At 38.7% G+C, this 26,308-nt stretch overlaps 1 protein-coding gene across 5 annotated transcripts in view; it reads right to left on the reverse strand.

Moving 5' to 3' along the window:
* VSIG4 (V-set and immunoglobulin domain containing 4) overlaps nt 1-24,459 on the reverse strand; it is a 50,991-nt gene extending 26,532 nt beyond the window's left edge. For 4 of the 5 annotated variants that reach the window (XM_040630663.1, XM_008710664.2, XM_040630661.1 and 1 more), the window contains exons 1-3: nt 24,299-24,459; nt 19,184-19,540; nt 18,148-18,429 (exon numbers count right to left, since the gene is read on the reverse strand). In XM_040630663.1, the coding sequence (XP_040486597.1) occupies nt 18,148-18,429; nt 19,184-19,540; nt 24,299-24,353 (694 nt within the window). In that variant the 5' untranslated portion in view covers nt 24,354-24,459. The remainder of the gene's footprint in view (nt 1-18,147; nt 18,430-19,183; nt 19,541-24,298) is intronic. The other variant, XM_008710662.2, reaches the window with a different exon arrangement.
* Between the last annotated feature and the right edge of the window lie 1,849 nt (nt 24,460-26,308).

Here is a 26,308-nt window from a genome sequence, read left to right on the forward strand (position 1 = left end):
ATAAAAATAATAATAAAATAAAATGAAATGAAAAAAAAATTAGAAATCAAAATCCAAGACACAGAGAATGCCCATCAAAATCAGTAAAAAGCCAGCCAACACCAAAACGTATCATAAACAAGTTCCCAAAATACACAGACAAGGAAAGAATTCTGAAAGCTGCAAGGGTGGAGGGGAGCCCTTAACCTACAAGGCAAACCAGGTTCACAAAAACTCTCTCCACAAAAAAATAGGCAGAGTAGAAAAAAGTGGCATGATATATTCAGTGTGCTGAATCAGAAAAAAAAATGCAGCTGGAGATACATTATTTGGCAAGGCTATCATTCAGAATACAATGAGAGATAAAGAGTTTCCCAGGCAAACAAAAAGTAAAGGAGTTCATAACGACTAAACAAGCCCCGCAAGAAATATTAAACAGGATTCTGTGAGTGGAACTGATAGACCAAAAGCAACAATGACAAGAAAGGAACAGAGACATCAACAGAAACACCAATCTTACTAACAGAATTGAATTAAATTCATATCTATCTTAATCACTACAAATGTAAATGAACTAAATTCTCCAATCAAAAAACATAAGATACCAGAATGGAAAAGCAAACAAACAAACAAGACCTATTTATATGTTGGCCACGAGAGACTCATTTTAGACCTAAGACACCTGTAGATTGAATGGGAGGGGATGGAGAACCATCTATCATGCTAATGGACATCAAAGGATACTTATATCAGACATATTTATATACTTATGTATAAATATATACATATTTATACTTATATACAAAGGATACTTATATCAGCCATACTTATATCAGACAAATTAGACTTTAAACAAAAGACTGTAGGAATAAATGAAGAAGGGCACTATATTATAGTTAAGGGGTCTATAAATCAAGAAAATCTAACAATTGCAAATATTTATGTCCCCAACTTAAGACACTCAAATATACAAATCAATTAGTAATGCACATAAAGAAAGTCATTGGTAATAATACAATGAGAGTAGGGGACTTTAACGCCCCATTTACAGCAATGGACAGATCATATAAGCAGAAAATCAACAAGGGAACAATGGATTTGAATGATACACTGGACTAGATGGACATAAAGGTAAATTCAGAATATTTCTTCTTTAAACAGCATAATACACATTCTTTTCAAGTATACATGGAGCATTCTCCAAAAGAGATCACATACGGGGTCACAAATCAGGCTTCAGCAAGGACAAGAAGACTGAGATTATACCATGCATATTTTCAGACCACAATGCTATAAAACTTGAAGTCAACTACAAAAAAAATTGGAAAGACCACAAACACATGGAGGTTAAAGACATTCTATTAAAGAATGAATGGTTTAACCACTAAATTAAAGAAGAAATTAAAAAGTACATGGAAGCAAATGAAAATGAAAACAAGACAGTCAAAAACCTCTCAGATGCAGCTAAGAGGGAAGTATAGAGCAGTACATGTCTGCCTCAAGAAGCAAGAAAAGCATCAGATACACAATCTAAATTTACACTTAAAGTAGTTAGAAAAGAAATATAAAATAAAGCCTAAAGCCAACAGAAGATGGGAAATAATAAAGATTAGAGCAGAAAGAAGATTATAGGAACAACAACAACAAACAATAGAATAGATCGATGAAACCAGGAGCTACTTCCTTAAAAAAATAGTAAAATTGATAAACCCTTAGCCAGACCTATCAAAAAGAAATAAGTAAAATCAAATAAAACAAATAAGTAAAATCATGAATGAGAGAGGAGAGATCACAACCAACACCACAGAAATGAAAACTATCATAACAGAATATTATGAAAAATCATATTTCAACAAACTGAACAATCTGGAAGAAATGAAAAATTTCTAGAAACATACAAACTACAAAAACTGAAAGAGGAAGAAATAGAAAAGTTGAACAGACCTGTAACCAGCAAGGAAATTGAATCAGTAATCAAGGTTGATTCCAAAACCAGACAAAGACTACACTAAAACAAGAATTACAGGCCAATATCCCTGATGCAAAACTGGAAGCAAAAATTCTCAACAAGATACTAGCAAATGGAATCCAAAAATACATGAAAAGAATTCATCATTATTTTTTAACATAGTACTGGAAGACCTAGCCTCAGCAATCAGACAACAGAAAGAAATAAGATGCATCCAGATTGGCAAGGGATAAGTCAAACTTTCACTGTTTGTGGTATCTCAATGTGGTTTTAATTTGACACATAGATCAAGGGATAGAATACAGAACCCAGAAATGGACTCTCCATTCTATGTTCAACTAATCTTTGACAAAGCAGGAAAGAATATCCAATAGCGGAAAGACAGTCTCTTCAACAAATGGTTCTGGAAAAACTGGACAGCAACATGCAGAAGAATGAACCTGGACTACTTCCTTACACCACACACAAAAATAAATTCAAAATGGATGAAAGCCCTAAATGTGAGACAGGAAACCAACAAAATCCTAGCAAAGAACACAGGCAGCAACCTCTTTTACCTCAGCCATAGCAACTTCTTAGTAGACATGTTTCAGGAGGCAAGGGAAACAAAAGGAAAAATGAACTATTGGTACTTCATCAAGATAAAAATCTTCTGCACAGCAAAGGGAACAATCAATAAAACTAAAATACAGCCTATGGAATGGGAGAAGATATTTGCCAATGACATATCAGATAAAGAGTTAGTATCCAAAATCTATAAATAGCATATTTCACTCAACACCTGAAAAACAAATAGAAAATAAAAATACAAATAATTTAAGAAATGGGCAGAAGACATTAATAGACACTTTTCCAAAGAAGACATCCAGATGCCTAACACACACGAAAAGATGCTCAGCATCACTCATATGAGGGAAATACAAATGAAAACCACATTGGGAAACCACCTCACACCTGTCAGAATGGCGAAAATGTAACAACACAAGAAATAGCAGATGTTGGCAAGGGTGCAGAGAAAGGGGAAACCTGTTACACTTGCAATGAGAATACAAACTGATGATGCCACTCTGGAAAGGAGTATGGAGCTTCTAGTATAAATTAAAAATATAAGTATCCTATGATCCAGCAATTGCACTACTGGGTATTTACTCAAAAGATACTAAAATACAGATTTGAAAGGGTACATCCATTCCAATCTTTATAGCAACATTATCAACAACAGCCAAACCATGGAAAGAGCCCAAGTGTCCATTGACTGATGAATGGATAAAGAATAGGTGGTATATATATACAATAGAATATTACTCAGCCATCAAAAGAATGAAATATTGCCATTTTCAATGACGTAGATGGAGCAAGAGTGTATTATGCTAAGTGAAATGAGTCAGTCATAGAAAGACAAATACCATATGATTTCACTCATATCTGGAATTTAAGAAATAAAACAGATGAACAAATGGGAAAGCCCAAAAAAAAAAAAAGAGAGAGAGGAAAGCAAACCATAAGAGAGTCTTAACTATCAGGAAAAACTGAGGGTTGATGGAGGGAGTTTTGAGGGGGACTGGCTATATGGGTGATGGGTATTAAGAAGGGCACTTGAGTGCTGAGCACTGAGTGTTAGATGGATGTGATGAATCACATCCACTAACAAAATGTTAGTGTTTTGTTAGTCACCATACAGTACATCCTTAGTTTTTGATGTAGTGTTCCCTGATTCATTGTTTGCATATAACACACGGTCCTCCATGCAATAGGTGCCCTCCTTAATACCCATCACTGGCCTATCCCAAGTCCCCACCCCAACCCCTCTGAAGCCCTCAGGTTGTTTCCCAGAGTCCATAGTCTATCGTGGTTCATTTCCCCCTTCTGCTTACCCCCCTCATTCTTCCCTTCCTTCTCCTATCGAACTCCCTGCTATTTCTTTTGTTCCACAAATGAGTGAAACCATATAATTGTCTTTCTCTGCTTGACTTATTTCGCTTAGCATTATCTCCTCCAATCCCATCCATATTGCAGCAAATGTTGAGAAATCGTTATTTTTGATGGCTGAGTAATATTCCATTGTATATATGCACCACATCTTCTTAATCCAGTGGTTTCACTCATTTATGGAACATAAAAAGTAGGAAGATCAGTAGGAGAATAAAGGGAAGAAGAAGGGGGGGTAAACAGAAGGGGGAATGAACCATGAGAGACTATGGACTCTGGGAAACAAACAGGGCTTCAGAGGGGACGGGGGTGGGGGATTGGGATAGGCCGGTGATGGGTGTTAAGGAGGGTGCATATTGCATGGTGCACTGGGTGTTATATGCAAGTAATGAATCATGGAACTTTACATCAAAAATTAGGGATGTACTGTATGGTGACTAACATAATATAATAAAAATATTATTATAAAAAAACCAGAAAAAGAAAAGAAAAGAAAAGAAAACTAAGAACCAGTATTACTTATGAATATAGAAGTAAAACTAATAAAATGCAAGCATATAAAACCCAACAGAGTATTAAAAGGATTATGCACCATGACCATTAGGGTTAATCCCAGGAAGGCAAGATTGGTTCAACATATGAAAACAAGTCAATGCATTACACTATATTAATAGAATAGAGGACACACAATCATCTTAATAGACATAGAAAATGCACTCGACATAATCTGATGCTCTTTAAATTAAAAATTCAACAAACTAGGAATAGAAGCAACTTTCTCAACATGATGAGTATTTACAAAAAACACACAGCTAGAACTCAGGGGGAAGGAGGCAAGATGGCCAAAGAGTAGGGGACCCCATTTCATCTGGTCCCTCTAACTCAGCTGGATAACTATCAAATCATTCTGCACAGCCATGAATTCAGCCTGAGATGTAAGAAAATGTATCTGGAACTCTACAAGTAGAAAAGTGACTGTTTTTTCCAAGGTAGGAGGTGTGGAGACATGAATCTTAGGGGAGATATCAGAAGATAAATGGAGGGGGGAGAGAGCCTCCATAAGCTGGCTACCAGAAAGTGATATAGCCCCAGGGGACAAAATTAGAACCCTTAGAAATCTGCTCCAATGACAGACATCTCTGTCTGAAAGGGGTTCAGGGGATGAAAAGGACAGAATTCTAGGTGTGTCAGTGTGACCTCAGGATCCCAGGAGTCACAGAACTAATGGGGTGCCTGAGCCGGTAGAGTGCCCAAGCAGTGGAGCAGGAAAATGGGTTATGGTCAGTGAGCCCAGGAGGAGACTCGCAGCTCAGGTCATATAAAGTGTAAGCCAGGTTGATCGGGGGACCACTTTCAGCCTGAGCACCCTGAAAAGTACTGGAATGCATGGAACCTCTGCCACCCCCCCCCAAGACTGGGCAACAATTCTCAGGGTGGTGGCCCTGGAAAGGACAGTAGGGTGACATTCAGCCAACCCCCAGGAGCAGCAGAGCCCTCGACCACTTTCAGCCCCAGGACACACAAAGGGCAGTAACACAGGTCCCTCAGAATAACCCCAGGAGGATTGCTGTGGACATTCACCACGGGAGTCTGCAGAGTTTGGCACACACAAAATAAAGACTGTTTGTCCCAGAGGATATACTGAAGAAGGGGGACTGTGAGCTTTTGGCTCTGGGGCTGGAGATCAGGTCATGGCCATTTGTGTCTGATCCTCTAAAGAGCCACGGAAAGCCTTCAGAGAACAAAAGCCACACAGGACCAGCTTACATTGAGCCCAGCCCCCTGGCAAGGAGTGGTGCAACTCCACCCAGGCAAAGACACCTGAGAAACAGCACAGCAGGCCCCTCCCCCAGAAGACAAACTGGAAGAACAGTGTGTATTTTGCTTGGGTAGTGGTTGATATTTTTGAATCTGCTCATTCGCTCACCCATTCTTCTCTGGGAAAAATGAATAGAAGGAGGAACTCACAACAAAAGAAAGAACCAGAGGTAATGTTCTCTGTCACAGATCTAATATATATATGGATATAAGTAAGATGTCAGAGATGGAGCTCAGGATAGCAATTATTAAGTTAGTAGCTGGGCTCGAAAAAAGCATAAAGGGTAATAGAGAATCTCTTAAGTGCAGAAATGAGATCTAAGCAGGCCAAATGTAAAAATGCTGTAACTGAGATGCAGTCTAAATTGAATGCTCTAACACCTAGGGTGAATGAGGCAGAAGAGACAGTAAGTGATCTAGAAGACAAGCTGATGGAAAGGAAGAAAGTTGAAGAAAAGAGAGAAAGACAACTAACAGCCCATGAAGAAAGGCTTTGGGAAATTAATGATGCCCTGAAATGAACCAATGTCAGAATTATTGGGGTGCCTGAGAGTGAAGAGAGAGAGAAGGGGCCAGAAGGTATATTTGAGCAAATCACAGCTGAGAATGTCCCTAATCTGGGGAAGGAAAAAAGTATTCATGTTCAAGAGACAGAGAGGACCCCTCCTAAAATCAATAAAAATAGTGAAGCTTGCAAATTTTAGAGAAAAAGGAGAATCCTGAGAGCAAATTGAGACAAAGGGCTCATTACATACAGAAGGAGGAACATCAGACTAACATCAGGCTTAGCTACAGAAACCTGGCAGGCCAGAAAGGACTGGCATGATATATTCAGGGTACTAAATGAGAAGAACATGCAGTCAAGAATACTTTATCCAGCAAAGCTGTCATTCAGAATGGAAGGAGAGATAAAGAGCTTCCAGGACAAACCGAAACAAAAAAAGGATTTGCTATCACTAAATCAGCCCTGCAAGAAATATTAAGGGGGGGTACTGTAAGCAAAGAAAAATCCCAAGAGTAACAGACCAGAAAGAAACAGAGGCAATCTACAGAAACAGGGGCTTTACAGGCAATACAATGACAATAAATTCATACCTTTCAATAGTTACTCTGAATGTACATGGGCTAAATGCTGCAATCAAAAGACACAGGATATCAGATTGGATAAAAAAAGCAAAACCCTTTGATACGCTGTCTACAAGACACTCATTTTAAACCTAAGGACACCTCCAGACTGAAAGTTAGGGGGTGGAGAACAATTTATCATGCTAATGAACCTCAAAAGAAAACTGGGGTAGCAATCCTCATATCAGACAAATTAGATTTTAAACCAAAGACTGTAGTAAGAGAAGAAGAGGGACAATATATCATACTTAAAGAGTGTATCCAACCAGAAGATCTAACAATTGTAAATATTTATGACCCCATCATGGAAGCACCAATTATATAAACCCATTAATAACCAAAGTAAAGATACACATTGATAGTAATACATTAATGGTAGGGGAGTTCAACACCCCTCTCACAACAATGGACAGATCATCTAAGCAGAAGATCAACAAAGAAACAAGGGCTTTGAATGACAATCTGGACTAGATGGAATTCACAGGTATATATAGAACACTCCATCCTAAATCAATAGAATACCCATTCTTCTCTAGTGCACATGGAACCTCCAGAATACATTTCATAGTGGGTCACAAATCAGGTCTCAACCAATACGAAAATATTGCGATTATTCTCTGCATATTTTCAGACCACAATGCTGTGAAACTTGAACTCAATCAAAGGGGAAATTTGGAAGGAACCCAAACACTTGGAGGTTAAAAAGCATTCTACTAAAGATGGGTCAACCAGGAAATTAAAGAAGAATTTTTTAAAAATCATGGAAACTAATGCCAAGATACTAGGCAATAGAATGTCTTTTCAAAACACTTGGGTTACAGCAAAGGCAGTCCTAAGAGGGAAGTAAATTGCAATACAAGCCTCTCAAAAAATTAGGAAAATCTCAAATGCACAAGCCAAACTTACACCTAAAGATGCTGGAGAAATAACAACAAATAAAGCCTAAACCAAGCAAGAGAAGAGAAATAATAAAGATTAGAGCAGAAATCAATGAAATAGAAACTAGACCAGAAGAACAGATCAATTAAACTAGGAGCTGGTTCTTTGAAAGAATTAATAAAATCGATAAACTCTAGCCAGACTTATCCAAAAGAAAAGAGAAAGGACCCAAATTAATACAATCATGAATGAAAGGGGAGCAATCAGAACCAACAACAAGGGGGGCGCCTGGGTAGCGCAGTCATTAAAGCGTCTGCCTTCGGCTCAGGGCGTGATCCTGGCGTACCGGGATCGAGTCCCACGTCAGGCTCCTCCGCTGTGAGCCTGCTTCTTCCTCTCCCACTCCCCCTGCTGTGTTCCCTCTCTCGCTGGCTGTCTCTCTGTCACATAAATAAATAAAATCTTTAAAAAAAAAAAAAAAAGAACCAACAACAAGGAAACAGACAATTTTAAGAACAACCTATGGGCACATATATACCAAAAAATTAGGCAATCTGGAAGAAATGGATGCATTCCTGGAAACTTATAAACTACCTAAACTGAAGCAGGAAGAAATAGAAAATCTGAACAGACCAATAACCAGCAAGGAAATTCAACCAGTAAATCAAAAACTTCCCAAAAAAGAGTCCAGGGACAGATGGCATTCCCAGAAGAATTCTACCAAACATGTAAAGAAGAAATCATACCTATTATACCGAAGCTGTTTTAAAAAATAGAAATGGAAGGAAGACTTCCAAACTCCTTCTATGAGGCCAGCACCAGATAAAGACCCCATCAGAAAGGAGAATTATAGACCAATATTCCTGATGAATATGGATGTCAAAATACTCACCAAGATACTAGGCAATAGAATCCAACAGTACATTAAAAGGATTAAAAAGGTTGTGGTCGACGAAGTGGAATTTATTCCTGGGCTGCAAGGGTCATTCAACATTCGCAAATCAATCAATGTGATACATCACATTGATTAAAGAAAGGACAAGAACCATATGATCCTCTCAATTGATGCAGAAATAGCATTTGACAAAATGCAGCATTCTTTCTTGATTAAAACTCTTCAAAGTGTAGGGATAGCATGAACATATCTCAATGCCATAAAAGCCATCTACAGAAAGCCCACAGTGAATATCATTCTCAATGGGGAAAAACTGAGAGCTTTTCCCCTACAGTCAGGATTATGACAGGAATGCCCACTCTCACCACTGTTGTTCAGTATAATACTAGAAGTACTAGTGTCAGCAATCAGAGAACAAAAAGAAATAAAAGAATTCAGATTGTCAAAGAAGGAGTCAAACTCTCATTCCTTGCAGATGACATGATTCTTTATGTGGAAAACTCAAAAGGCTCTACCCCCAAATTGCTAGAACTCATAGAGCAATTCAGCAACATGACAGGATACAAAACCAATGCACAGAAATCAGTTTCATTTCTATACACTAACAATGTGACTGAAGCAAGAGAAAGTAAGGATTCAATCCCATTTAAAATTGCACCCAAAACCATTAGATACCAGGGAATAAACTTCACCAAAGAGGTAAAGGATATGTACTCTAGAAACTGCAGAACACTTATGAAAGAAATGGAGGAAGACACAAAAAGATGGAAAAAACATTCCATGCTCCTGGATTGGAAGAATAAATATTGTTAAAATATCTATGCTGCCCAGAGAGATCTACATATTCAATGCAATACCTCTCAAAATACCATTGGCGTTTTTCACAGAGCTGGAACAAACAATCCTAAAATTTGTATGGAACAAGAAAAGTCCTTGAATAGCCAGAGGGATGTTTAAAAAAGAAAACCAAAGCTAGGGGCATCACAGTCCCTGACTTCAAGCTATATTACAAAGCTGTCATCATCAAGACAGCATGGTACTGGCACAAAAACAGACACATAGACCAATGGAACAGAATAGAGACCTCAGAAATGAACCCTCAACTCTATTGTCAACTAATCTTCTACAAAACAGAAAAGAATATCCAATGGAAAAAAAAAACAGTCTCTTCAATAAATGGTGCTGGGATAATTGGACAGCCACATGCAGAGGAATGAAGCTGGACCATTCCCTTACACCGTACACAAAGATAAACTCAAAATGGATGAAAGGCCTAAGTGCAAGACAGGAATCTATCAAATTCCTAGGGGAGAACACAGGCAGAAACATCTTTGATCTTGGCTGCGGCAACCTCTTGCAAGACACATCTCTAAAGGCAAGGGAAACAAAAGCAAAAATGAACTATTGGGACTTAATCAAGATAAAAAGCTTCTGCACAGCAAAGGAAACAATCAACAAAACTAAGAGGCAACCCACGGAATGGGACAAGATATTCGCAAATGACATTTCAGATAAAGGGCTGGTATCCAGGATCTATAAAGAACTGCTCACAAACAATGAATCATGGAACACTACATCAAAAACTAATGATTTACTGTATGGTGACTAACATTAACACTATAAAAAAAAAGATTTAAAAAACTAAAAAAAAAAAAAGAATTTCTCAAACTCGACACCCAAAAAATAAATAATCCAGTCAAGAAATGGGAAGAACACATGAACAGACACTTCTTCAAAGAAGACTTACAAATGGCCAACAGACACATGAGAAAATGTGCTACATCCCTAGCCATCAGGGAAATACAGATCAAAACCACAATGAGATAGCACCTTACACCAGTTAGAATGGCAATAATTAACAAGACTGGGAACAGCAAATGTTGGTAAGGATGTGGGGAAAGGGGAACCCTATTACACTCTTGGTGGGAATGCAAGCTGGTATAGCCTCTTTGGAAAACAGTATGGACATTCCTCAAAAAGTTAAAAATAGAGCTACCCTATGACCCAGCAATTGCATTACTAGGTATTTATCCCAAAGATACAGATGTCGTGAAAAGAAGGGGCACCTGTACTCCAATGTTCATAACAGCAATGTCCACAATAGCCAAAATGTGGAAGGAGCCAAGATATCCTTCAACAGATGAATGAATAATGAATATGTGGTTCATATATACAATGGAATATTACTTGCTATTGAAAAGGATGAATATCTACCATTTACATTGACATGGATGGGACTGGAGAGTATTATGCTAAGTGAAATAAGTCAAGCAGAGAAAGACAATTATTATATCATTTCATTCATATGTGGAATATAAGAAATAGCGCAGAAGATCATAGGGGAAGAGAAGGAAAACTGAATGGAAGAAATCAGAGAGGGAGCCAAACTATGAGAGACTCTGGACTCTGGGAAACAAACTGAGAGTTGTGGAAGGGGAGGTGGGTGTGGGGATTGGGTAACTGGGTGTTGGGCATTAAGAAAGGCATGTGATGTGATGAGCACTGGGTGTTATACACAACACTGAATCACTGAACACTAATCTGAAAATAATGATGTACTCTATGTTCGCTAATTTAATTTAAATATAAAACAACACAACAAATATCATACTCAATGGTAAAAGACTGAATGCTTTTACTATAATATCCAAAACAAGTCAATTATGTCCACTCTCACCATGCTTATTTAAAGTTGTATTGTAGGTACTATCCAGGGAAACTATATGAGGGGGAAAAAAGCATCCATATTGGAAAAGAAGAATACAAATATTTATATTTTCAGATGAAATAATCATATATAGAAAATCCTAAAGAATTCATAAAACAATGACTAGAGCTAATAAATGAGTTTAGCAATGTTGAAGGCTTTAACAATATGCAAATATTTGTTATATTTCTGTACATGAGCAACAAACCATCTAAAAGATGAAGAAAACAATTCTACTATGCTAGCATCAGAAAGAATAAATTTGCTGCAACATGGACGGCACTGGAGGAGATAATGCTAAGTGAAATAAGTCAAGCAGAGAAAGACAATTATATGGTTTTTCTCATCTATGGAACATAAGAACTAGGAAGATCGGTAGGAGAAGAAAGAGATAAAGAAAAAGGGGGTAATCAGAAGGGGGAATGAAGCATGAGAGACCAGGGACTCTGAAAAACAAACTGAGGGCTTCAGAGGGGAGGGGGATGGGGGAATGGGATAGGCTGGTGATGAGTAGTAAGGAGGGCATGTATTGCATGGTGCACTGGGTGTTATATGCAACTAATGAATCATGGAACTTTACATCAAAAACCAAGGATGTACTGTATGGTGACTAATAATATAATAAAAAATATTATTATAAAAACAAATAAATAAAAATTTAAAAAAGAAAGAATAAATTACTCAGAAAGAAATTTAACTAGAGAATTACAAGTCTTGTATACTGAAAAGTATGAGACATTATTGAGTGAAGATTCAAATAACTGGAAAAACAGCTCATGTTTATGGATTGAAAGAACCTTAATATTGTTAAGGTGGCAACACTGTCCAATTCTGCAGAATCAATTCAATTATATCAAAATCTCGATTACCTATTTCCAGAAATGGAAAAGCTGTTCCTGAATGGATCAACATAGACCCATATAGTATTGTCACAGATCCTAAATAGCCAAAACAATTTTGAAAAAGAAAAACAAAATTTGAAATCTCACTTGCCAAGTTCAAAACTTACTACAAAGCTATGGAAATCAAACAATGTGGTATTGGTATAAATATAGACACATAGATCATGTAAGACATTTGAGAGTCCAGAAATAAATCTGTATATCTTTGGTCACTGATATTTGACAAGACTCCTATTCAGTGGGAAATCATAGTTTCTTCAACTAATAATGCTGGGACAACCAGACAATAAAATAATGAAAGTGGGCCCCTATCTCATGCTATATACAAAAAAATTAATTCAAAATGAATCAAAGCCCTAATCATATGAGCTAAAACTATAAAACTCTTTAAAGAAAGCGTAGTATATATTTATGACCTTGAATTTGGTAGTGGATTCTTAGATATGACACCAAAAGCACAAGCATCAAAAGAAAAAAAATAGATCAGTTGGACTTCATCAAAATTAAAAACTTTTGTGCATCAAAGGACACTATAAAGAAAGAAAGACAACCTGCAGAATGGGATAAAATATCTGCAAACAATATATCTGAAAAGAATCTAGTATTCAGAATATATTAAAAAAAACTTTTACAACTCAACAATTACCAAGGCAAACAATCAAATTTTAAAATGAGCAAACTTACAATTATAAAATAAGAATGGGAATACAACATACAGCATGGGAAATATAGTTAAAAATGTGTAATAATATGTAACAACTTTGTATGGTAACAGATGGTAGCTAGATTTATAATGGCGATCATTTCATAATGTTTATAAATGTTAAATCACCATGTTGTACACCTGAAACTAATATAATATTGTACATCAACTACACTTCATTAAAAAATAATGTGCAAAGTATTTGAATAAGCTGTTCTCCGAAGAAGGCATACAAATGGCTAAAAAGCACATGATAAGATACTCAACATCATTAGTCATTAGGGACATGTAAACTGCAATCACTATGTGATACTACTTTACACCCACTTAGTTTGTTATGATTTAATAAACAAAATATAAAGTAAATTGATAACAATGTGGAGAAATTGCAACCCTTATAAACTGCTGATAAGAATGTAAAATAATGCAGCCACTTTGGAGAAGAGTTTGGCAGTTACCCAGAAAGTTAAACATACAGTGACTGTATGACCCAGCAATTCCATTCTTAGTCATATACCTAAGAGAACGGAAGAAAAAAATCACAAGAAAAATTTTACATGATTGCTAATAGCAGCATTATTTATAATAGCTAAAAAGTACAAATAATCCAAATACCCATCAACTGATAAATGAATGATAACATGTTATATCCATGCAATGGAATATTATTAAGCACTTAGAGGAATGAAATGCTGATGCATGCTACAACATGCATGAACTCTGAAAACATCATGCTAAGTAAAAGAAACCAGACACAAAAAGTCACATATTGTATGGTTCACTTAATTTCAAACAGCCACAATAGACAAATCCATAGAGACAGAAAGTAGATTAGTGATTTCTAGAGGCTGGAGGAATGGGGGATGAGAATGGCTGCTTAATAGGCATGGGGTTTACTTTTGGAGTGATTAGAATGCTCTGGAATTAGATAATGGTGATGGTTGCACAACAATCCTAACCACTGAATTGTATACATTAAAACGTTGAATTTTATGGTAGGCAAAGTATATCTCATTAAAAATGATGTCAATGGTGACTAACATAATATAATAAAAAAAACATTAAAAAATTTTTGAAAAATGATGTCAATGAAAGTTTTATAGAATTTCTTTAAACTAAGAAAGAGGAAGAACATTGCAGGCAGGGAGAACAGCATTTTATGTTATAGATGTGGAGAGATATGGCTGGACAGATNNGCGAAGGACACACTAAGGGAGTTAGGTATTGTTTTTTTGGTAGAAGGATCCATGGGGAGTAACAGAAGTTTTCAGAGGAAGGAATAAAATTTTTCCAATCTAAATGTGGTGAAGGAGTGGCATATTTTGTTCATTCATTTACAAATATTCATTAAGTGCTTCCTATGTACCAAGTACTTTGCAAGACCATCAAGAACCAGTCATGGATGTTATAACTTGTGACATAAAATAGATAGCAAATGCTGAATAAGTTGATGGTTTGGTGAGGATGGATGGACATAGAGATGTCATTTAAAAGGCTATTGAAATTGTTCAGGAAAAAAAGATGACAAAACTATGAAGGTATGGGAAAATAAAGACAGAGCTTAATAAGAGAGCTGATTTAGTAGTTGAATTCACAGCACTTGGTGATATTGATGATTATGTGAGAAGTAAAGGGGAGGGGGGAGTCATAGATATTGCCAAACTAAGTCTTTGACAACACTTATGATGAAGAGATAAATTAAGGAAAAGCCAGCAAAAGAGTCTGAGAAGGATCAGTCACATAGGTCTTACGAGAACCAAGAAAGAATGGTGGTGTTGATAGTGTAAGTTGAAAAAGCTGTGAGGAGGAAGGAATGCCAACTGTTACCTTGATGTTGAGGAAGATGGGTATGAAAGAAGAGGTTTTGGGTTTTGGTATTTGGAGGTCAGTGATGACTCCAGTTAACAAAGTTATGCTGTAGTGAATCAAGAGAGACATCCAATGGAAACTATCTTTTTCAGATGGTTGGTAGTGGTCACAGCAGAGAGATGGAGTAGCAGATATCATTTACAGATATGTATATTAGACTTTAATATATACATATTATAATACATACATACATACATACATACATACATACACATTAGGCTTAGGCATAGAATAATAGGCAGGTCAGGGAATTAGATTAGCTGAGGTTAAAAGCACAGATGGAGGGTTTGCTGTGGAGAGAAGAAAGGCACATCTTACTCTGAGCCAAGAAGGAATAAGTAGGGAAATGTCAAGGCAGAGAGGGTAGTTGATAGAATTCACAACTGAAGGGGCTCTGGATATTCTCAAAGAAGGAGGAGGTGACCTCATGTTCTGAGAGGAAGTCTGGAGGCCTAAAATAAGATGAAAGTGTTCTGAACAGCTGCTATCAGGAATAGGACAAAAATGGGATAAACTGGTGATGGGTAGTAAGGAGGGCACATATTGCATGGTGCACTGGGTGTTATATGCAACTAATGAATCATCGAACCTTGCATCAGAAACCAGGGATGTACTGTATAGTGACTAACATAATGTAATAAAAAAAAATTAAAAAAAAGAAAAATGAGCAAATTGGTAAACAGCATAAGGATAGGCAGTTGACATAATAGAGCATGAAAATAAACTGAGATCAATGCTTCTCTGCTGTTAGTTAGTTAGTTAGTTAGTTAGTTAGTTAGTTAGTAAGTATGTTTTATGAGAGCTTAGCCGTCCAAGAGTGTGCAAAAGGGCAAAGCATACAGGGCCATCCCAGAACTGAAGAACAGCATAGAGGGTTAAGGCAAAGGAATGATGTTTGAGAGCTATGTAGGTCAGAAATGAAACAGGGAACCAGAATCATGGAACCAGGTTGAGGTACAGAAGGAAGAAGAAGGCTCAGAGAGCTGGGAAGGGTACAAAGCTGAGAGTAACTTCTCTGAGCCTATTTCCTTTTTCATCAGTAGGGGGCAATGGTAGGCACCACCTAACCGCTTTGTTGCCTGTAAGCTTAAACTTTGATAAGGAATAGACAGGTTGATGGTTGCAAGCAAGGTCCTTCCCAGATGGGCTAGGAACTAACTCACAGAGAGTTGAGAATGTTCAACTTATGTCTTTATGAAGTATACATTCTTGGACTTTCTGGCTATGCTATGTCATCTCTGCTTAACCATATTGTCAACTCTCGGAGAACAGGACCATGCAATTCTCTAAGAGTGAGATTGCCCTTATTCCCCCAAGGAACAGACCAGAATCTACAGCACACACATACTCATTACAACTCAACTTTGGGAAACAAATCCTTCCAGGCAAACACAAGAGTCTCAAACCAGCATTAGTCTACTAATCTAAATAGTAAGAGCCAGTGTCCTCATTTTCCTTATGCAGCACTATTTTCTGAGGGTAGTAATTTTCAGGTGGCTCTGAGGATAAGTCCCAAAAAGCAGTTAGTTCCCAACATATTTTGGACAATGGCAACCTTGTTGGAATAAGTGTCTTCCCTTCCAAGGAGATCTCTCAGAAGGCAACAAGATTCATTTAGATGTATCACTGCTCGGCTGTTCATTTAAACCCCAGCCTGCAGCCTTTATGTACATAGTGGGTAGCGCTCCCAGGATAATGCTGTAAGAAATAGCCAGACCTTGATTAACCTGAGTCAATCTTCCTTGAGACCTCAGCCAGACCTTGCATTTGATTTTAGGAAGAAGATTGGGGGGGGTGTATTTAAAGAAACTATGTAGATAACTGGGCTTTATTTTGTGAAGCAAAACCAAACACAAACAATAAAATAACAATAAAAAATCCTCACTGAACAAAACAAAACAAACAAAAAGAGCAATGAGATATCACCTTACACCTGCCAGAATGGCTAAAATAAAAAAAGACAAGACATAACAAGTGTTGGTGAAGATGTGGAGAAAAAGGTACCCTCATAGACTATTGGTGAGAATGTAAACTGGTACAGCCACTGTGGAAAACAGTATGGAGTTTTATTTTTTTTAATTAAAAATAGAAATACTATATGATCCAATAATTCTGCTATTGGGAATTTACTCACAGGAAATGAAAACACCAATTTGAAAAGATATATGCACCTCTATGTTTACTGCAGCATTGTTTACAGTAGCCAAGACATGGAAACAACCTAAATGTCCATCAATAGACAAATGGATAAGGAAGGTGTGATACACACACACACACACACACACACACACACAGGAATATTACACAGCCATAAAAGAGGATAAAATCATGCCATTTGAGACAACATGGATGGACCAAGAGGGTATTATGTTAAGTGAAATATGTCAGACTAAGAAAGACAAATACTGAGCCACTTGTCCCTCTGCCTCTGCCCCTCCCTTGCTTGTGCTTTCTCTGTCTCTCTCTCAAATGAATGAATGAATGAATGAATGAATGAATGAATGAATATAAATACCATGTGATTCCACTCATATGTGGGACCTAAGAAAAATGAATAAACAAAAAGTAGAATCAGACCTATAAATGCAAAGAATAAACTGATGGTTGCCAGAGGGGAGGAGAGTTGGAAGATGGGCAAAATATGTGAGATGTAGGAGATACAGGCTTCCAGTTAGGGAATAAAAGGGGATAAAAGGCAGAGTAAAAAAATAGAGTCAATGACATTGTAATAGTGATGTAATGGCAGCTACACTTGTGGTGAACATAGCATAATCTATAAACTTGTCAAATTACTATGTTGTATACCTGAAACTAATGTAACACTGTGTGTCAAATATAGTAAAAAAAAAAGAACAAATAAAAAAGGTTCCAAAGGGTGTCCAGGAGCTAATAAAGATTCAACCATAAGAGACAATCAGACATAATGGAAAGAGTATGTGATCTGTGTGCAAGTTCCAACTTGAACTTCCTGACTGTGAGCTCCTGGGAAACAAAAATTCCCTTTCTGATTTTCAGTTTCTTCTTCTGTAAAATGAGAGTAATGATAGCTATCTCATGAGATAGATGTGCAATTCAATTACAGAATGTGTGTTGAGTTATTGTGAATAGTATATAGCAAATATGATTTGCTTAGTGAATGTCACTTTCCCCTTTACCATCTCTATCTTCTTAACCTATAACATGACAGGCATTGTCTCCAGCCCTATTATCATCAGTCCAGAAGTTTTCTTTCTTTGTGATTATACAACCCAGGACACCCCCTCTGTCCACACGCACAAATTCTTTTCTCTGGAATAAAGGCACTACTTTACTGAGGTATCTCCAGTACAAGGTGGTCCATTGCTAGGATCACCAATAGAAAGGATTTCTTACCTTTGACCACAAACTGCACAACGTTGCTGCGCTGCTCAGAGCCTACCCGGCCCTTGGCAGTACAGAAATAGGAGCCTGAGTCAGCCACCATGGCAGGCTTGAAGAGTAAGGTACTCAAGACTGCTACTTTGATGGGTTCTTGATTGTTGGTCTGTTCCTTGTACCAAACATAACTGATGGGTGGAGAACCCCAAGCCTGGCATTGAAGGCTAATCCTCATTCCCTGGGGCACTGTGAAGCCATAGCCGCTGCCAGTCGTCACTGTGGGCTTGGAAACAGAGACTGAAAAGGGAAGACAAAAGAGGTGGCTCTGGGAAGTTACAAGGATATATGAAGACAAAGGAGTCATCCTTGCTGGGTATAGGGATAATTACATATCTGCAAAGGGAACTAAAAGGGGCTCCTGACTTGGGAGGGAGTAAGAAATATGATAATGTAAATAAAAATAGCTTCCTTTGAAAGATTAGGTACTGTTTTGTGGTATCTAGGGTTTTGGATTATCTGGAGTTAAAAATCAACTGATTTTTAAAAATACATAGAGAGAGATTATTTTAGGCTTTAGTAGATAGAGTTTTTGGATTATTTGCAGTTTTGGATTACCAGGGCCAGGTTTTCATAAAATTGTCATCAGCGAAATGTGTCTTGGTTAACCCCAGTATCTCTTTCCCCAGAGCTTCTCTGTCAGCATCTATTTACTTTCTGATATTGTGATTAAATAGATATACTCATTTGTATGAGTTTTAAGACCCAGAGCCCAAGCAGGGCAACCAGGGCGTGGATGCCAGAATTTCTGGGACACTTGAAGGGATACAGATTTGAAGGCCAGGCACCCTTCCCAAAATTTCTTAAATTATACTATGAGAGTGATGACCCTGAGGATCCTCTACCTATCCACTTCCCCTGATTAGCATATATGACTGAAGAAAGCCTGTGTACAAGTAAACAAAATTCTCTGGGTTTCTAAAGCTTTTCTAGTATTATAGTCCTCTATTTGGTCTTTGTCTATCAGTGTTTTCTTATCATCACAGTCACTCACGTTTCTGGACACGGAGCTCGATGATCTTATCTCTCACCACTTGGTTGCCATTAGGGGTCTGCCAAGTGACTTCGCATGTGTAGTGACTCCGGTCATCCATCTCCAGGGTATTCAGTTGGAGGGACACATCTCCTGGAACCTCATGGTTCACTTGCAGGCGGCCCCGGTACTTTGCTTGTTGGATATGGTCTCCAGAGGAATCATGTAGAAAGATGGTGACTGGGTCCAAGCCACGTTGTACCAGCCACTTTACCAAGACTTGAGTGTAGCCTTGCAGAGGACCATAGGTGCAGGGAATATTTACATCCCCTTTCCAAGGCCCTGTCACACTCTCAGGTGCTTCCAGGATGGGATGGCCTGAAGAGGAGGAAGAAAGCAAACATAGATGGCACACCCATTTGGGAGCTAGGATGGCAGTGGCAGACCTCAAGAGGATTCTGAGAAACACCTCTCAAATTTCTTTCCATCATACTTTTGGATTCCATGTGCCCTTTTTTTCTCTGCCAGCCTTCCTATCAATCAGAACCAGTCCTCAGACCAACTCTTAACACTGTTGGGCTCTCTTTAGTTTCAAGTTCCTTTCAAGGTCCTGTTTCTGCCTTGCTGTGAGATGACCCTGGATAAGTCACTTTCCACCATGAGGACCCATTTTCTTCCTCTATAATGTAGAGAGTTTGAAAGGAATGATCTCTAAGGATTCTTTAAACTCTGAAGTTCTGTATGTCTATAAAAAAGAACTTCTTTCAATATTTTCCAAAAGAAGCATAGGAGCAAATGCTGAATATTTGCACCTGGGCTATTTTATTATGTAATTATATACTTGGAGAAATGTGGGGGCTGCAGGGCTAAGAAAGAATGGGCCATATTCCCTGCTTATTCCCTACTGCTCCCTCAGAAATTCTCAGTATTTGGGTCCCTGACCCTAAGCTCTTCTCTGGAAGGGAGGAAGGACACAGACAGGGAAATTCTGAGGGTGGAAACTTCTATGAAATGTACTCTTGTTTAACAAAATCATTAGTTATTGTTAAGTTTGAAATCTGCACTTTGTAAGCCTGGCCTTTTTTCCCTGATTTCTCATTTCCCTTTTGGTTTCTCTTAGATTTCACCAAAGGTACATTGGAAAATTCCATCCTGAGGAGGAATGGAGAAGAAAATATCTGGAGAGGAAAAAGGTCTGAATAAAATCCTAGAGCTGGCTGTGGTAGGAATGGTAGTAGGACCAAAAGGAGATTGTTCCTTGGTGTGCTGGGGAGGTAAACATGGGGTAGAGGATTTGGGGAGTTTTGAGAGAGCCATCACTTCCAATTAGAAATTTTCATTCAGGGCACCTGGGTGGCTCAGTCAGTTAAGTGTCTGCTTTAGCCTCAGGTCATAAACCTGGGGTCCTGGGATTGAGCACTGTGTTGGGCTCCCTGCTCAGCGAGGAGTGTGCTTCTCCCTCTCACTCTGCCCCTCTCCTTGCTTGTGCTCTCTCTTTCTCTCTCTCTCTCTCTGAAATAAAAAAAAAATCTTAAGAAATAAATTTTCATTCATAAGCTCATATTTTGAGGATTTTGTGTTTTATTTAACTCCAACCAGGAGTGAGGGATTGTATGTAAACAATTTCTTTATGTCTGTCCTAGAAGAAGGAGGTTCGTAATATGAGATATTACTGAATAAAAGCCTGTTATGTAACCCAGCATTCCCAGGCTTCAGTCAAACAGATAGTAGGATGGGGGCATGCTTTTTAGCTCCCAGAATTCATTGCCAAGTACCAAGTACCAGGACTTCTATCAGTGGGGAGACTAAAGTCAGGCCTCCTGCCAGTGCCCTTACCAGGGATTCTTAGAACATCACTAGCATATTTTAACCAAGATAAAAGCCTTGAGTAGAAAAGAATAAATAAACATGAGTCCATGTTGTTAAATCCACCACATAGTGTCTGGAGAGTTTCAGATTGGTCAGGAAGCAGAACTCAGACCCACAAATGGGAGTGCAATAGGGGCAGATTTTGGTTTGCCCTAACAATGAACTTTATAATTAATCAGAGCTGTTTATTGATGAACTAAGCAGTCTGAGAGAAGTTCTGAGCTTTGTTTAGGTTTTGGACAGCATTACTCTTTAAGGTCCCTTCCAATCCTAGATGGTTCAATGCTAATAGGCTATAATGGAAATGGAAGCTAAATAATTACATTTTCTAGCTGGTGGTGAACTTTCACCAGATGGTGGTGAGTTTCACTATGCTATTGCTAGTTCAGGCCTCCACATGCATGCAACTGCAGCATATCATCATCATGAACATGCATGTGTCACTTGTGAGCACACACATACCAGCCTTTAGCCCCATGAAAACAATCTGAGCCTTTCAGTTTAATGTGCTCTTTCCCACTGATCTTCTTCCAGCTCTCCCAAATCTCCCACCCCTCCTCTGAAAAGCATTCTCACACTCTTTTGCTGACAACAAAACAGCATTCTGCTGTGAGGACATCTGGAACAGCTGAAAATGCCTTTGTCTATGTGTATGTGTATGTATGTCTTCCCTCTGACCTTGGGGGAACTGCAAGGTTTGGCTTGCATTACCCTCTCTGGGAACTTTCTGGGGATTCTCACATAGCCCACTCTGGTCTGTCAAGACTATGAAGAGCCAGTCTCAATTTCTCAATCTTGAAAGTCACTTGTAAAAGTAGGTCAGGCTTGACTCCTACATTCCAGAATAGGGGCATGGGACAGAGTTAGTAACCACACTTCTAAGAATTACATGTTTTTGCCACTTTTACTACCTCCCTCCTTCCTTCTTCTTTCCTTCCTTCAACCCATCCTTCCATATGGCTTCTATTCTTCCTCCTTCTTTTTCTTGTTTTCTCCTCTTTCTTCTCCTGCTTCATTAGTATCACAAAGAGGCAGTATATGGTAGGCACAGGGTATCACACACACACACACACACACACACACACACACACACACACACAGATATTGTACATCATGTACTTTGATCTCCAATGTGAAGATAACTTCAATAGAGTTGAATTATACCTTCCAACTATCCTTGTGGTTCTCAGAGAGACTAGAGAAACACTGAATAGAAGCACCTAGTGAGATCAGGAGAATAGTGAAGGAGCACACGAGGTAGTGAGAAGAGTAACACCAATCCAAGTCCAAGGTCTCTCTTAATATGTGACCCATGTCACCGTGTCTCTATGTGACCCTGAGTAAATTGCTAAACCTGTCTGAGCTTCAGGTCATTATCATTAAAATGGAGGTAATAATAAACCTTCCATGGAGGGTTATTTTGAAGATCAAATGAGTTTATAGGTGTGAAAGCACCTAGAATAATGGCTGGCATTCAGTAGATGCTGGATAGAAGATTAGCTTAGATAATAGATGTTAATAAAAGATTTATAATGTTTATAAAATAAAAATGTTTAAGATTTATTTTATTATGATTATTTTAACATGTGTCTTTGACCTAGCAGCTGATTCTGGCTCCTAGAAGCTTTTTAAAAGTGAAGTAACAGTCCTACAGAGCTGTCCAGCTGGCAGGGCCCTTTGAGGCCAGCCAAGCTGATCTCCTTACTGTATAAATTGGCTGGAGACACTGAGATCCAGGGAAAGGGAATATGTCATTGGTCATTCAGTATGTCCTGAGCTTCAGGTTTGTAGTGCTAAACACTCCACATAAAAGGAAGACCTGTTTCCAGGTCTAGAGGACCTCACAGCCTGAGGATGGAACATACATGAGAACACTCACATGTACACACATGATTTAACTTTAACATGTGCAACATGTTATCCTGAGCCCCAGTCTTGCCTCTGTAAGTATCAGCTCAAACCAACAGATTTAGAGAAGGTAGAAAGGGACACTCTAAAACATATTAGAGAATGAATATATTGTATTTGTAAAAACAACAACAACACTATTATTAATAGTATTAATTCTGCCACTAATGCTCTGTGGCCTGGAGAACATTCTTTTCCCTCTCAGGCAACTTAATTTAGTATCCCTTTTAGCTTTGAGGCTCTAGAATTTGATTGCTCACAGAGCCCCAGGATAGAGTAGCATAATTTGAGTCAGCTATGAAAAGCTGAGTTCTTTCTGACCACATAAGGGACACCAAGCTAACATACATCTGGTTTCTCCCTCTAAAGATATGGAACAAGCAGAGATGCAGCAAGAACCCCTTTGTTGAATCTTGGGTCTCATTTAGCTATTACTTAGGCTGAGTTACCTAAAAGTCTATCTCAATTCTCAGGGATACAAAAGAGGATGGAGGAATACCCACAGAAATAATGCTTCTGTGGGATAGTAAGACCTCTTTTCGGATATATAACCAGTGTTAATTTCCCACAAGCAGCCTGGAAAAACTGGGCCATATTCATAGGGAAGTGAGTTACCCCACAGATGGTGAGAAACAAGTCCTGTGAAGATCAGCTGAAGGAGTTAGAGCTTGTTTACCTTGGAGAAGAGATGAATAAAGGGGATATGATGTCTGCCCTCAGAACTCTAAAGGGCTGTCACAGCATGGAGGGAGTAGATATGTTCTATGTGTCTGTAAGAAACAGAGCTGGGGCCTTAGGATGGAAGCAACAAGGAAGGGGATTTAGTTCAACACAAGGAAGAGCATCTTAACATTTGGAACTGCCCCTGGATAGACTAGATAATCTGGGAAAGTCATCAACTCTCAGTCACTGGAAGTATGTGAACAGATATTTTGAGCACTGTTCATAACAGTGAAGAGTGGGTCTAAGTTACTTTTAAGGTCCCATCTAGCTTTTAGACAACATTCCTTCTTTGAAGCTTATATATCTTAACAGGGATCGAGACCTGAAGACAGAGGGGTTAAGGTACAATGGTAGAATTTCAGGTGAAAGAAGATGAAGGAGGAATTTGGGTGGCATTGGGCACCTTCTTAATGTCCCTGAGATGTGACAAGTACTAGAAAATCATGTGGATGTTTTTCAAGAGAGGATCTTTTTCAATTTCTACCCAAACTTACCTCCTGGCTTCTTCAGCAGGCTTCAACTACCCAAAGCTAGGAGAGTCTGCAGCACTGTCGGAGAACATTCACCTATAATCCCGAGCCCCCACCCTTTTGCCAGTGCTAGCAGTGGTAACCAGGTCCCCATTTTCTGCCTTACCATAGGTGACCACTGTTAGGTGGCCCAGGAGCAGGAGGCCCAGTAAGAGCCCCATCACAGCCAGAACCACTTTTGTCCTTTCTTCTAGCCTCCTGCTGTCAAAGAGGCTTGAACTTCTGATGTCTGCCAGTGTCTGTGCCTGCTCACTTCCCTTCCTTCTCTATATCTTTCACTTGGACTCCCAGCCCCATCTCACATTCTCCTTCCTTCCCTATTTCAGCACAAATCATGTGAGTACCCCCTCCCTTCCCTGACTGGGATTGGAGGTTCAGAGTGAGTGAAGCAATTCCTCCCCCTGCTAGGGTGTTGACTTGACTTTCCATGGAGTCAATAGTGTTCTCTGGTCTTTGATCTCCCAGGCTGTGTTTATTTTGGGTTTCTTCCACAAGACTCAGGTGTTCGGGGGGTGACCTTTGGGATGAGTTTTCTCCCTCCAGTATGGGGATATTTTCCTTTCTGGTGGGCCCAGGGAGGAGAGATCAACATTGCTGACCTGTGCAATATTCAGCAGTCATACTGTTAAACCTATGCAAATAAACAGGGTGTTGGGAGTGGGTACCTACGGGCCTCAGAGTATAAGAGATTAAGTGTATGAAAGAGCTTTCTACAAATTAAAACTTAAATAATTGGCAAGCCCACGGATAAAGTTGTTATGGGGATATATACTCTCATATCTCATATTCAAGAAGCTCTTTGAATCACTTTCTCCAATAGTTCCACCTCTTTGGTGTTAAGTGTTCCCATTAGTGCTCATTTAGGTTCTATTATTTATTTCTTAAAGGGAAAGTTAAGTTTAACATCTAGTGTACTTGCCCATTGAACCTGGTAGTGGCATGCTCTATTAGGTTAACTTTTAAATGACTTTTCATTGGTACTTATCTGTAATCAGCAAGAGGGAGGCATTAGGCTTACTAAGAAGCTTAATTGCTTCTCTTCACAGTCCCCAGAGCAACCATAAGCTCACCAGCTTTACACCTAGGTTTGACCCTGCTCACAGTCTACTAAACGTTGAAAATATAAACACCTCCAAAAGGAGACATACATCCAACAAATTTATAGCAAAATATAAGTAAAGTCTAAGCTTGGCTTCTTTTCTTTTTAATTGGAGGGATAAGAGAGGCCTTGGTCAGGGGAGGGGTGAGCTTTGCAGAAAGGGGTAGTGAGACCCCAAGGACAGACAGTATCTCCTCCACATGCTTGCCAAGGGGTAGTTATATACAGATGATTTGAGACTGGGAAAAGGCTAAGAGGAGACTCCAGCATTTCAGGCCCTGACATTGTTACATGGAATTCTGTCAAGCACCTCTGTCTCCCAGATTCAATTCCTCTTGTCTGGCTGTCCCTTGATTTTTGTTTATTTCATTCAGTCCATCTCATTTGAACTTCCAGTCATTGTTTTCCAGTGGGTTCCTCACACAGAGAACCCTCAGCTTTGGAGAGCACCCCTTTTGTATTTCACACCCTAACATGCACATACACACACACACACTCACACACCTCCTCTTTACAGTCTTTCCTAATGAAGAACTGAAACCCCATGCCTCATTGGACTAGTGTCAATTTCTGTCTTGTCTGGTGACTGTAGTTTTGAACTGCCTCTGGCTTCTTGTTAGGACCTTCTAGATGTGAAGATAAATGTCCAAAAAATATGCATAACATTTCTCTGGGGAAAAATTCCAATCCTACAGCAGGATCAGTAGCCCTGAGTAGAACATTGAAGAGGAAGTCAGGAAACAGAGAAGGGCCTGGCTCTGCATCTACTTGATTCTGAGAATTTGAGCAAGTTAAATCTCAACTTCAGCTCCCTCAATTGCAACATGAACACTGTTAGATTTGATTTTTACATCATTTCAGATTTTTAAAATCAAACTACACTATACATACAATAACAACTATAAAAATAATAGTCACTATCTCTTGATCTTTTAGTCTTCCATGCACTGTACTAAGCACTTTTCATGGATTAATTCATTTGGCAGTTATAATCTTTCATGGTGAGTATTGTACTCT

The sequence above is a fragment of the Ursus maritimus genome (genome assembly GCF_017311325.1).
Source record: "Ursus maritimus isolate PB19 chromosome X unlocalized genomic scaffold, ASM1731132v1 scaffold_X1, whole genome shotgun sequence".
Lineage (NCBI taxonomy): Eukaryota > Metazoa > Chordata > Mammalia > Carnivora > Ursidae > Ursus > Ursus maritimus.